Source organism: Merops nubicus, unplaced genomic scaffold (genome assembly GCF_000691845.1).
Source record: "Merops nubicus isolate BGI_N331 unplaced genomic scaffold, ASM69184v1 scaffold2987, whole genome shotgun sequence".
NCBI classification, from domain to species: Eukaryota; Metazoa; Chordata; class Aves; order Coraciiformes; family Meropidae; genus Merops; species Merops nubicus.
The window spans coordinates 36,364-50,905 of NW_008620859.1; the positions used below are offsets into that span (position 1 = coordinate 36,364).

At 39.4% G+C, this 14,542-nt stretch overlaps 1 protein-coding gene across 1 annotated transcript in view; it reads right to left on the bottom strand.

Moving 5' to 3' along the window:
- LOC103776709 (inactive N-acetylated-alpha-linked acidic dipeptidase-like protein 2) overlaps window positions 1–14,542 on the bottom strand; it is a 70,270-nt gene that overhangs the window by 17,116 nt on the left and 38,612 nt on the right. The window contains exon 2 of the mRNA XM_008944231.1: window positions 5,982–6,252. Coding sequence (XP_008942479.1) covers window positions 5,982–6,252 — 271 coding nt within the window. The remainder of the gene's footprint in view (window positions 1–5,981; window positions 6,253–14,542) is intronic.

Sequence of the window (14,542 nt, forward strand, 5' to 3'; positions counted from 1 at the left end):
TAGCCCTAACCATCTGCAAACTGATTTCAGTTGCTAGGGATTCATTTTAGCAAGTACATGTCTCTTCAGAGAAGAAATTTTAGAAAATTTTAATAAAGATAATAATGAACTAAATTGGCATGCCTACTGGAATTAAACATACCCACGTATGAAAAGTCTCCCTAGCTTGATATTTTGCACCAATGTGCCATCAAAAATGACTGAAAGACTTTGGGTGAGATGCTGCGATTATTTAGTCTAAATTACATGCACTCTCTGCCTTTGGAATTCAAGATGTGCAAGTAAGCATGCTGCAGAAGGCCCGTTTGGAAATTTTGCCTGGGAATAAAAATAACCTGGGAAGATTCTGAAATTTTCTAAAACCAACCCGCTGACACCAATCTTAATTCAGAAATATTGTTAAAGAAATTACCACTGATACGCTAAGGGGAAGATAAAAGATAATAAGGGTGCACTAATCACATTTCCAGCACAATGAAATCGAATCAAATGGAAGCAAGCTGTTGGGTCAAGGACTTCCCGATGCATTGTCCCTCCAGAGGAACTCGTAACCTTTTGGTGCAGAGCTAGAAATGTAGAGAGCTGCAAGTACTGCAAGGGAACAGTGCTGAAGTACTGTAACAACCTAGCAGAGAAGGGAGGGGACTGTAGGGCACACAAGTGGGGAGCATAGAGGAGAGGAAGACTCTCATCTTCCTGCAGAGTGAAGGACCTGGGACGCAAGGGGATAGATGGGGAGAGAAAACACCTCAGCAGAGCCATAAGAAAATGGGGAATGCGACGACTAAGCCCCCCTCCTGATGAAAGAGCATCTGACAGCAATCTGAGTACTGCTTCCCTTATTGCCATCTTGCCAAGATTGAAGAATGGTGGGAAGACCAGGGAGTGAACTTAATAGATGGGCTCGTACTTCTCATATTGCTTCAGGTGGCATTAATCTCTGCGGTGGGTTCTCATTTAGCTGAGAAAATGTCACCAAAACAAATGAACCGGCACAGGCTGATACACCATCCACAGACATAGGGAACCTCTTCTGCATGTTGTAGATAGAGGCAAACAGTTGGAATTCTACTTGTCTGCTCCCTGCAGCCTCTCCAGAACTAATCCAAGATACCACTGGCTGAGTTGGGAGTATAAATGCCTTAAGTCAGCAGACACTTTGAACCTAGAAATGGGTAAATCAGCCAGGGAACTTGGACACTGGCAGGGAAGTGAGGGGATGCAGCAGAGGAACCTGAGCAGTCAGTGAACAGGGACAGGTGAGAGGTCAGAGGACAAAGGAGACACAGGCAGATATTGAAAGAACTGCCTTGTAGATGGGCATGATTCCTTTCTGGGCAGAAAACCACCAAGCTCCTGCCCACAGGCGCATTCCCAGTTCATGAACAAGCCAGTACTTGTCTGCTCCTTGCATCATCTCCTGGTTCCTGAACCAACACAGTCCTTCCAGCGTATGAGGTCTGGGAAAACAAGGTGATGCTTTGATGGGCTTGCTGAGAGCGTCCACGATGAAAGAAAAAGGAAGGACGGAAGACCAAAAGAACCAACAGGGACTTGGGGCATTCAGCAGCCGGCTATTCCCGAAGAGGCAGAGGAGACTTGTGTAGCACAAGACAATGCTGTATCCCAGAGGACACCAAGTACCTCTCTGTTTGAATGATGAAAGCAGAGTTAGGATTACCAAACGTTCCTTAGCACTTCCAGAAAGCAAAGAGTGAATCAATTTAAGGTGAAAGGAAGATGGGGAAAACTTCAGGTCACGCAAGAATAATAATAAAAAAAAACCCAAAAAAAAAAAAAAACCAAAAAAAAAAAAAAAAAAACCAACCCAGGGAATACAAAGCAAATATAATCTTCATTTTACTTTAATTAGTTTGTCCTTGAAAGTTGTTCCAACACACCAATCAGTACAGCTGTGTTCTGCCAGTGACCAGGCCCAACAAGAATGATACAGCCAGCAGGAAGATGAACCAATACACAGACTGTATTGTAAGTAAAAAGGACATTGCATGAATGATTGCCAGGGGTACAAACAAGTCAATCAGCTGGTACATAAATGACACCACCCCCAACGATCCCACAAAAGATGTGACTCGGCCCACAACAGGTGGTACAAACAGTGAACCAAGGCTGCCCACAGTTGGCATGGGAAACAGCCAAACCAGCCAGTTAAACATATAAGAAAAAGGTGCCCACATGGCAACTCTCACCCAATCGGCCTTCGTTCCACAAAGGTCTAAACAGACTGGGGCCCAGCTCCAGGGAGAGTCAGGAGGTCTGCCCTGAACCAGGAAGCTCTGTGCAGTGCACTCCACAGACAGACACTCCTGACTCCCTGCCAGTGGTCCCAGCTTTGATCCCCAAGCAGCCACCTGACCTTTGTCAGCTCAATGCTGGATCCCTGGGGCTCACTTCCCTTATGGCTCTCCCTGCAGGGCCGGCCGCACCCTGGGGGGAAGCTATAAGGCAAACTCACCCCCTCTGTATGAAGGGCTGTGGGAATCACCCATATGTCAACCTTAATTCAGGGCTTGGGGTTCAAACCCCAGCATTTCAAGCTGCTAAGAGTTTTTTCTTCACAGCTGCTAAAGAAACAGGGACCAGGGCAAATGAACATTGTGACACCAAAACTACACACTTGTTTCTTCCTGAGGTTTGCTGTACTCAGCAGGGCTGCTTTAAAAACCAACCACCCAGATGACCTGAGTACCACCCAGCCTCCTGCTGAGCTTCCAGCCAGGATGTACCCTTACTTACAGGCCACTGCACTCAGGGGATCACCACCGTGCGTGTCACCAGAGAGGCCACAGCATGCACTACCCTGACACTGCTCACTAGTGTGGTACTGCAAGGAGGACGCTGGACGTGTGAGGATTCTCACACACCTCTCCGCAGCTCTCGGGGACATCTTCCCAGCTCAGCCAGTGACAGCACACGCAGCCACAGCCCTCAGATCACCATGTGCTGTGAAGGCAGGGAGCAGCACGTTCAGCTCACCACAGGACGCTCACTGGGAGACTGGCTGGATGCTGCCTGACAACACAGTTTGCTTCAATGCGTACATCTCTTGCAAGGTGATTTCCCTTCATATCTGTCTGTGTATTCTGCTGGCCAGAGTGGCTTCCCTGTTTTCATCAAGCAAATGACAAAAAAGGTTTAAACTCCACAAAAGGTGGCTGATATTTAAGTTTTAATAAAAATATATTTTACCTATGTCAGTTTTTCCTTGTATTGACCCAGTCTACAATATATTATTTACATAACGGCTGCAATATCTATTCCAAAACCCACTACACAGCCCTCTCCAGAACTGTTGAGACCTGCCTGTCACCGTGATGGGTAAACAGTGTCACCTTTTCCAAGCCGGATGAAATATAGAGTAGCAGTCAAGTGCACCATCCATCACAATGGCACTAAGTAGGTTTTTGAAGTAGATTTCAGATCACAAATGCTCACATTTTTACTCAACAAATGCTGTTAAGACTGTTACCAGAAAGCACAAATTGGATGGCTCATACGCAATGGCCACATGATGAATGGATGTGACAGGTGGTCAAAGAAAATGAGTCTTGTGACTCTACAAATAACCTTGTCGACATGAAAGCAGAGCTGTAGCTCTGCTGGTAGCCAGCCTGCAAGAGCTTAATGGTTTTATTTGTTTGAACTTTTAGCGAACCAAACATACAAATGAGATACAATGAAGCAGCAGCATCAAAGCAATACTAGCAATTCAACTTGATTATGTGACACAGAAATTTTCCACTAAGGATGTGTCACATTTGAGAGAAAATTATTCAGATTATAAGGAGCTGTTACAAGAATACTTTTCAACAGGAAAATCCTCATGACTTTGCAATCACAACCCACTGCAAGATATTCAAACTATGCAACTTGTAGTTCCACTGCAAGCAATCAAATCACCCTCTGATGCCTGAACCCAGCAACACTCTCCACCTGCTACTCTTTATTTATAGTTTTTCTGCTTCCTTTAGTTTAAATAGTAGAGATTACTGTGTAGGATTTAAAGTCTGGAAGGTTAGATAACTACCAACTTATCTGTAGCCTAAGCAAATAGGGAGATTTCCCTTTTAAGCAAAACTCCAGATCTAAGAACACTTTGGGGAGAGCTCTTGAGGAACAGAACATTTTAGGATTTGTGAGGGTGCTAGATATCTCAAAGAATGGACCGTTAAATCGTGCGCATAGTCATTCTTTGACTCACGCATGGGCTTCACGATTTGCCAAAGCCAAAGTCCAACCCTAGTGATGAGTACAACACAGTGTGTGGGCTCCCCAGTTCCGCAAACTCATATAGAAAACTGTTCTGAAATAGAACTGAAAGTGGTACATGTGTTGCTGGTAATAACATCAATGATTTTCCCCAGAAAATTTGATTTCCTTTAATCTGATGAATTTGTTAGCAACACATTGATTTTCATAAAATGAAATCTTGAAGACCACAACTGTACTTTTATCTCATTACAGTTACTCTTACTAAGTTACAATGAGATAAATAATATTACATATTGAGTTTCTAAGCTATACATGTGAGAGGCAAAACCCATTCATTAGTACTTTTACTTGCCCATCAAAAAGTTAAAGCACACATCATACGTGTTAGGACCTACCCTCGCATCTTTCACGTTAAAGCTTGTTGTTAAGAAGTGAGATGAAGTTGTTGGATTGATAAAGCCCCTGAAGAGAAGCTGTATGGAGACAACTGCCATGAGAAAACAGGAATGTAACATACACAGAAAGAAGAGATGGAGAGAAGTTTCTCTCCAAAAGAAGAGCAAGGACTCCACACTCCTCATCCCTTCAGGAATAAATGTCTTGCACTAAAAAAGTTTCAGTGCTTTCAAGAAAGAGAAGGTGAAGCTTGTGGGCTTCAGGATGAGAAACTTCAGTATCTAGCTTTCCACTAGCCCTCGTATTTTCTACAGTCCAAAATTAAAATATGTATTAATAGTCCATAAAATGGGTGACTTAATATCATCCATCGTTACCCATTTTGACTCATTATGAGATGTTCACAGTGCATTACATGCTATCAATAAACATTATGAGCAAACACTGTCACAAACAAAAGGAAAACACAAAACTGTTGTCTTTCACTGTTAGAAACCCACTAACTGACAGGCCATAAATATAAAAGATAGTCACAAAGTATAAGGGTATTTTGGAAGAGGTATTCTTCAAACCCAAAGCCACTGGAATAATTTTTAAAAGGAGAAAGACAACCGTAAAGCAGTGAAACTGTAATTTTTGTATTTCAGAAATATTTATTGAGATATATACTATCTCAGATAGGAAAGTAAGCAGAAACTATGACCCCTTTGAGCACCCCCAATATATTTGGAAAGCAAATACAGGAAGGTAGCCAGTGAAGACAGTAAGAAGGATAAACCAAGATAATCTGAGATCTTATAACACTTTGCAAGTAACAAATCCCAACAGGCAGCATCTTTTTGCTGACAAAACATCTTAACAAAAGTTGCAGTAAGATAAAACCACAGATCAGTATTTTCAAAAGGCAAGAAAGCAGATGTGTCAACTGAGTTGCCACAGAAGAAAGTATGCGAGAACCACAACCTTAATTCAGCAGCTCCAGGTATTAGCCCAGGACTCCCACTAGTCTCACTGCAGAAAACCTCATCTTACCTTTCCTGCAGGCGTCCCTCAAACCAGTACCACTTACACATCAACAAGAGTAAAAGGTAGCTTTAAATACAGCTTTCAGATTTTTACATCAAGAAAAAGATGCAATTCAGAAACTCAGATACTTTAAAAAAAATAAATCATATGAAGAATTCATGTCTGAATAATTTTTAAGTTTCAATCAAGACTGGCAACATCATATTTTACCCAAATATGTTTAAGGCTGAGCATTTCACTGGATGTACTTTGCCAGTCAAGTTCAATTAAAAGCTTTGCTTTCTAACATTATTTCACCACAAATGAGAGACAAATGGCCATATTACCTCAAGAGTTCCTTTGGCAGAGTAAGCTGCATACGAGTACAGGAGGTCTTGGCTCTGAAGCGTTTTGGGCTCTCTGTTGCACTGCTGTCCACTGGGATAGAAGCACTCACCGCTGCTTTTCAGAGTTACGGTGTTTGAAGAAGAGCCTGGTAGGTCAAGCAAAACAGAGTAATTTGCCAGCCGGACATCTTCAAGGCCTTGGGATGTCCACTGAACCAGAATTTTCATTGCAACATCTACATCATCTTCTGTAGGGGACTGTAACAAATCTCTGGAAAAAAAAAAAAAAACAAGTAAACACAGTTTACTTTATTTCCCACCAAGATAATTGTACCTTAGTTTGCATCAGTCCATAATTCTATTCATAATGGATCATCAAACATGCAAACAAAAAAGAACCACCCAACATAAAATAATTTAAAAATAACAAAATAATTTCTTATCAATTATGACACAAAACCAACCACTTTTTTGGGAAATAAAAATAAGACCAAATATATTTATAGGAAACATTTAACTAAATTAAAGAATCCTACAGAAATTATCACAGTAATTGCTTCAAAGTTCATCTCTCTCGTGCTGACCAAGTTTCTGATATTCCATCAAATTTAACCAACCACTGAGTATGAAGAATACAATCTGAAGCAAAATTTCAGGGACCTCAGGGAGGATACGATGCTGAAAATTAGTAGTCATTATATGTTTGGCTTAAATTCATCAAGTAAAGCAAATTTGATAAATAGCATGGAACTGCTCCCCCAGATATTGAACTAGCTGTCAAAAAGTTTTTCTCAGATGTCCTACCTGCACTGAAAGATCACTTCAGCCAACAGCTTGGCAAGCGTATGACACGAGCCTGGAAATTATTTTGGCGGTATCTACCAGACAGGCCAACTTCAGATGGGTTGGTCTGGGCTTGTATCACTAGATTTGGATCACTGTGCAACACCTGCTACCAGATGGGCCATAGGATGAAAATGGTGATGGCACTGAAGGATCACCCTCCTCCTAGCACATGCCAAAAGATACGAGATGTAGAGAGTATTTTGAAGATAACTTCAGAGGACAAACATGCTGAAGGGACAACTAAAGACTTTCCCTACTTACATAGGCAAGCACTTCTGTAAGCAAAGCAGGGCAGAAATAAAAAGCACCAAGACTGGAATGAAAAGCACTATCCACATGCAGTACAAAAATCTTATTGAATATTTGCTGAATTTTGTGAACATATTTTTTATTATTATTATTGTCTGTGTAGGTCTCGGGACTGAGAAACAAAACTAAGGATCCCAGAGGTATTTATTTCCATGCACAGAGATACTGATACTGCCTGAAACTCTTGTTCACAACTTCCACTTCACAAAAGGGCCATTTATATTTTGATGCTTTAGAGTCCTTAATAGAACTCTGAATTATACATCAAAAGCAACAGTTTAATAACTCATAGTCTTTTTAAACCCACAATTGCAAGGGATGGGTATTTGTGAATCCCACCAAGAGCTCTGCAGGCACCTCTGTGCTATTCAGAACCCAGCCGCGATGCCACAGGCAGGATGCTGCTGGCTGAAGGTACCAGCACTGCTGCCATCAGGGTCCGCACCAAACCCCAGGGTTAAGGCCACCAACAACCTCATGCCAGCAAGCAAACAGAAAGACTCCCTTATCCACCCCAACTAAATTGTCTTGTGGTTCAACAGACCTTTAAATAAAGAACACTTGCTGCCTAGATCATATCAAAACCTCACAAGGGCAATGTGCGAAGTTGTAACACCTATTATAGCCCAAAAAAGGCTCAAAAATGCTACATGACACTCAAAGGTCTGACGTCCATCATCACATTAATGGGTAAATAATTATTCCAACATCCAAAGGACTTTAAAAATACATAAAAAAAACTTTCTTTAAAAAAATATGTTGTACCCCAGGCCACGTTGCAACAGCAAAGTTATTTGTGTCCAAAGTTCAAAAATCTTTATGAGAACACTGAACTTAGTTAAAGTCTTCAGAAATCCTGTCTGGAGGAATAATTGTCTTGCAGATTTAATCTTTTTAAATTATCTAGACTAAGTCTTCAAGCAGTCTACACAAAACAGATGAGTTAATCCAATCTGTAGTATATTAGAAGTTTCCAATTTCATCTCCTGTGCCTGCTAATGTAATGACATAAACCTGGGCAGTGCAGAAATACAGAAAGTTGTTTGATTAACACAATCATTAACAGAATATCTGCACTTCCTTCAGGTGACAGAAGCATTAATAGAATAAATAATTGAAGAAACTTATCTCAGCCCAAGAAGGTTATGGCACATTGCAACAAAAAGTACTTTAAAAGAAAAGGCACTAAGCATTAAAAAGAAGATACAATAAGAAAATTGCTCCCTTAGTAATAGAAGTAAAGTTACTTTCCACTTCATAATTACATAAACATGTCTTTGAAAGTTTTGTGACAACATATCTGATTAAGTTAAAGAAATGAGCACATTCACTATTTACTCCATAATGTCTTTATAGCATTTTAAAATCAAATTTCAATTTATGAGCATACATTATATTACAATAAATCAGCACATATTAAAATGCTTTGATAAATTTTATGAACATCATCAGCAAGAGGTTTGGGTTTTTTTTTCATATTTCTTATGATCACTGACTTACACTTTTCTATAATTCTGCTGACTGCATGGACTTAAAGTCACAGGTAATTTAACTCATTTTTATTACACACTAGTTGGATAACAAGTATAATATGTAAAAATAGTATTTCCTAAACTAAACCAAATCTGCAGAAGTGTAAGGTTTGGCAGTTCATCCTGGAAAAATCCCAACACTTCACATGCACTTCACAGTCCTTCTCTACAAACTGTCAATTAACTTGCTTCCTAGAACTTCCAGGGCACTGGGATTCATAGTAGTAAGATTTAAGCAGTGAAAAGAAAGAGGCCCTCGGCATGATTATGTTTCTCACTTTTGGAAGCAGCTGCATCCCCAGTAGGAATCAACAGCAAAGCAATTGCCAATTTCCATTTACAATACTGCCCTTAATAACATCAGCCAAATTTTTGATTCCCTTACTGACATTAAAAAGATACCTCATTCAGCTGCTTGTTCAGATTTAGTCAATAGGAATAACCACAAAGTTAATAGGTACATCTCAGTTGCTGTAAATCTGCTCAATTTACTGAAGTGGAGCTAACGCAGACTTAAGATTTGGTCTCAGGTTAGAATTGAACTTAATAAATACAGAAGTCTGAAAAACACTGTGCCTTTACTGGATGCTCTCAAAGAGATTTCCACAAATTGCTTGCCTTTATGTTCTAATATAAATCAGGTAGTGAACTAATGTGCTCCAGAACAAGATATACAGTTGTTTTGTGAGTATTCTGCTTCATCTCAAATAGGCTCAGTTCCTGATATGAAAAAAAAAGAAAAAAACACACACACAAAAAAACAAAACAAAACAAACAAAAAAAAAAAAAAAAAAACAACCCAAAAAAAAAAAAAAAAAAAAAAACCCAAAAAAAAAACACCCCTACCATAACAAAACACCAACCGAACAATGACACGCCACCAAAACTGCACTTAAAACTCATGAAGTATGAAGCTCAGCCTGCTTCACTTGAGTAAGGTAAAGTTTTCCCACTTTGATATGATGACAAGATCAAGAATATGTTAATGAAGACAGATTCTTAGTTCTCCTGTGTATACAAGAATTCCAAGTCATAATTTACTGCCTGATTAGCTGAATGTCCTGGAAAGGAAAGAACAGCAGACCATGACTGTTGAAGGTTCAAAGTCTAAAGCAAGCAAAACAATTTGAAATAAACCAAACATCTATAATAAAGCCAGGCTTTCCGTAGCCTCTGCAGCTTCAAAAGACCAGTCTCTAACAGATGACTATAAAAGGTCAATGAAAACACACAAAATACAGAAATTCCATTTTCAAATTGGAAACCATGTTGAACATGGGGCTGCAGAAGCTTCATGGCAAGTCATCTGCTGTAAGGGTATGTTTTTTTCAAGACAGCTTGTGGAAGAAGAGAACAAGGTATTGTGAATAAGCCGGCTGCCCATTGATGGTGATACACAGGGACACTGCTCAAATTATACTGAAAAATTACACTAGGTCACTTTAAGAATCAAAAGATGGAATAACATAACCGTATTACAATTCCTTATCAGAGAATTCTATCAAACTGCTACAAACTCCCTTGTCCCTCCTCTAAACAAATCTAAAACTGCAGTAGGTTTCTACAGATTTAATTTTAAAAGTCTACAGGGACAAAATTTTCCCTCAAATAGAACTTCAAGTGTCGTTGGTTTGTTTTTCTCTAAAGCTTTAATGTCTGTACTGCAATGAGAGTGCAAAATGGCTTAAACATGGCCTATTAAAGCAAATAATCTGCATTCCACTTTTGCAGAGTTAGAATTTTATCTAATTTCCTTATCCCCAAATTTTTACTTTCAATTTTTAGTCTGTTTTCATCTAGTTCACTGAAATTGTTGATAAAGCAATTACTGGGATTTTAGGTAAGAAATAAAAAATACCATTTTGGAATTTTTATGGGACAATTTTTCAGCTGAGCAGCTGCTTTCAAACTTAGAGAGTCACAATGAATTCACCAGGTAACATTTTTTTCAAAGCTACCTAAGATCAAATCTTACCTAATATGCTGCTTCCAGCAGTAGCTGTTAGCAGATCATCATAAAAGAAAGCAAGAAATGCATCATATGGGGTTATTATATTTATAGACTTTCATGCATATGCCTTTCTTCCTACCCATAAACTTGGTCCAGACTGAGTTTTAAAAATGTTTACATATGTTCAGGGTTGCAGAACTCGTTTCAGTCCATTAGGAGTGGAGATGTGGCAGTTCCAGCCGTGCCAGGCGAGTGCACAGCACTGGCACAGACCAACTGCTCAGCATATGCACAAGTAATTTTTGCAGTTGCAAGCGGAGTATTTATTTGTACCCATCACATCTAGTGTGTACCCACAGCAAATAAAACGCATTCAGGAAATACCACCTGCCCAAGCCACATCTGCTTAAATTTTAATTACATGTTACTGTTAATTAGGGTGCTCAACTGGCTGGTCTCCAACCTGCCCGAGCAGATTTCCCGTGGCCTGAACTGACTGCAAGAAATTTGCTGATTTGAAAATAAATTAAAAAAAATCCAAGTCCAAGTGAGTATAAATATTTATCAGGAGGTTAGAATAAGTAAGAGAAACATTCTCATGGTGTAAGCAGTTTACTACATGCAGCTTAGTGCAGGATACGATACAGAACCACTTGAGGCTCTTCAGGGTCCATTGCAAAGCCTCCAGAAAGCAGATCAGTGACGTGTCCTTTGCCACATCTGCCATCACTCTCTATACAGTCTGGATATTCTGGGCATATTTTTAGCACTGATATTAAAATTAATTTTGTGGCAGTGATGGGTCACAAGAAATCTGGCACTGCCGTCATTCTTGTCACACAGTGACCACGGTACTGGCCCAAACTGAGGTAAGTCTATTCAGATATGCTTCCTAAATCATAAAGTAACACTGCCCTACAGCACAAAAGCAGTGGAAAGCTCTGGTTAAACGTGACCTTTGGACGCTAGATACAGGTCAGCCAGTATGTGACATGCTGCTGCTGCTTCTGTTTGCCTGGGTTTTGGCCAGTCATTCTCACCCCCCACAGCAGCCATCAAGTCCATTGAGGATGGACCTCTCATGGGAGGCAGGGCTTCCTGTCAGCCCAACACCATCAGCCAGTTCTGCCTGACAGAAAAATCTACACATGGCTCATCAGAATAGAGTGGTGACTGTGTGGTCTGTGCTAATGAGGAGCTAAACCTCCTTCCATTCTGGGGTAAGAACATGTCACTTTTGCTATCAAAGGGAGCATTTACAGGTGCATATCTGTGCATCTCTACCTATGCCACACAGTGCTTACCATACAGATCCATGCTGTTGGCATCAAGGTGTGTGAGTTGTGACAGCTTTTACTTTCAGAGACACAGAATAAATGTTATTCATGGAACTACAAAACATATAACAAATCAGATAACAGGACACTGGTTCTGGATTGGGTTGCACAGTTCTCTAGGAGTAAAAACGCTTCTGAACTTTTTTAACTTTTTAAATATTATAGGCATTATGGCCTTTGGACATTTTCAACAGAAAGGAACTTGAGTCATCCATTTTGAAAATTATACCGTAAGAAGGTACAAAAGTACTTTTAAACAAAACTTCATAGCATTTTTGTACTATGTTTAGGTCCACCCAGGTATTAGACTTTCACAGGGGTACCTGACCACATGTACATGTTTAATTACATGCACAACAGCTTCAGGCCAAACAGCTCATTTTTCTGAGTTCTTTGTCATGGGATTGAAGAACACTGTCATATCTCAGTCCACGCTGGCTTCTAAGCTCAGCTATTTTTATTTTTTTTTTTTTCCCCCCACTATGGGAATACCAAGCATATTGCTCCTACTCGCTACATCAGACAGTCAAATGCCTTTTATAGTTTTAAAATAAATCTAATGAGGATAGTTCAAATGTCACTTGCCAACATCAGGATACAAGCTAAACTTACATTCAAGGCAGATGGTGGAGGCACTGAAAAATGACCGACTCTGTGATTCGCTCTGTGACTCCACAGTTTATTGGAAAACAAGCAATTCACTGTTCCTCTACACTAAACATTGCAAAGTCATAAATTTGCCATAGGTGAGCTTTCCAAAGCTTTCTAAGAGATTTGGATGTCAGTTATGCTGACATCTAGCCAGCATCCAAATGCTTCAGCACATCAGAATGCCAATATGAGTTCCAACAAGGGTCTATCAAATGATTGCCCAGAAGAGGGTAAGAAACAGGGCAAACACACACAAAATCACTGAACTACTCTTCGAGTCTATTTTAAGCTTAGAAGATTTTTGAAAAAAATATCTATAGCTCCAAGTATCTGTGAAAGTATTCACCTTGATGTTCAACAACTGCATACTATTCTGAACTGGAAAAGGCTCTTTCAGATCTATCTATTTAATAACAATTCTTTCAGTTACGCAATCTTTCATTGTGGAAACACCTATGGCAAAGCCCAATGCCTTCCTGATTCCAGCATCAGACAGAAACAACATAACAGTATTTTACAATAGTGCTAATGTGTTCTCTACATATTCACTCAAAGTCCAAAAGCCCATCCCATTTTAATGGCCTATTAATGCAAATGATTACATCTTATTATTGCTAGAGAAGGAAAACTGCTACTGAACGATGTGAGGCAACTGAAGCAATCATATGACTTAGGAGTTAATTTAATGAGTTAAACTGTCAAAAAACAGCACACAGCCAGATCTACCAACAAATAATCAAGTGAGATTTCTAGAAATCACCTCAATAAATCCAAGTTCTGAAAGACAAATATCTGTCAACAAGCAAGCCACCTGCAAATGCATTATATTCAAAAAAGATATTCAGTCCATGATCACCATGTAGAAATCACGTGAAAATTAAGTGTTCTGAAACTTTTTACTCTGGATCTTCAGCAATTCCTGATGCAAGTCAAAATTTCAGAAGTATAAATTGCATCCTCGCACAAGAAAGATTCTTGTTTCATTCTTCTATGTGTGGTCTTCTAAAGCAACATACTGAATACTTCCAGTATTTCATGAATCAGCAGCATCTGCAAGTGCCAGACATAAAATCCCTTATCTAAGGTCCAGAAAATGTTGCACATGTGCACTAGTGTTTTGAGTCCAGAAAGTGATGGGCAAAGAACTTAAGAGTTTAGTTAATTCAGATCCTTTGCAAGTGAGCCAAATAGACATTGAACATATGCAAAATATATTATCTGGGTTGTAAATTTGATAGAAACTGGTTTGAACACTTGAGATTTTCAAAATTAAAGACCTTTGTAATACAATTTTTATTTGCAGCATGGAAAACGGATGGCAAAAGCTCAGCATTACTGCAGTACTTTATGAATGAATTGGCTTATCAACAGAGCATAAAATCCAGTAAAATGCATTGGCCAAAGTGAAGGTTGTTTAAACATGTTAATTTGCAACAGACTATATTGCATGTGTCATCAGCTGAAGTTCTGCTGTCACGCAATAACCTGTGAAATTACTGCTTTTTGATCACTTACAAACATCCAAGCAGCTGACTGTGATATTCAACCAAATGCCCAAGATATGAAAATAACAAAACTGTGGATGTTTTTGAAAATGTTTAGTATAAGCAAATCACTCAAGGGCAGACAGGTAGGCAATGACAGAGTCAGGAACAGAAAACAGATTGCCTGATTCACACTCGTGGGTTTCAGTTATCAAAGCATCTTACACTTAATCAAATTTTAAAGTGTTAAGGATTATTTTAATTAATTTTTTCAAGCACTCACTTTTCTGTGACATGCAACTTGCTTAACTACCTACTGTAGAGAGAGATGAGACTGTCATTTAGCATTTCTCCTCTGTCATTCTGGAGACACATTAAGAAAAGGATGGCAATCATTAACTATTCTGAAAATGGATAATGAACCACAGAAACGTTCGTACAGAGGACAAAA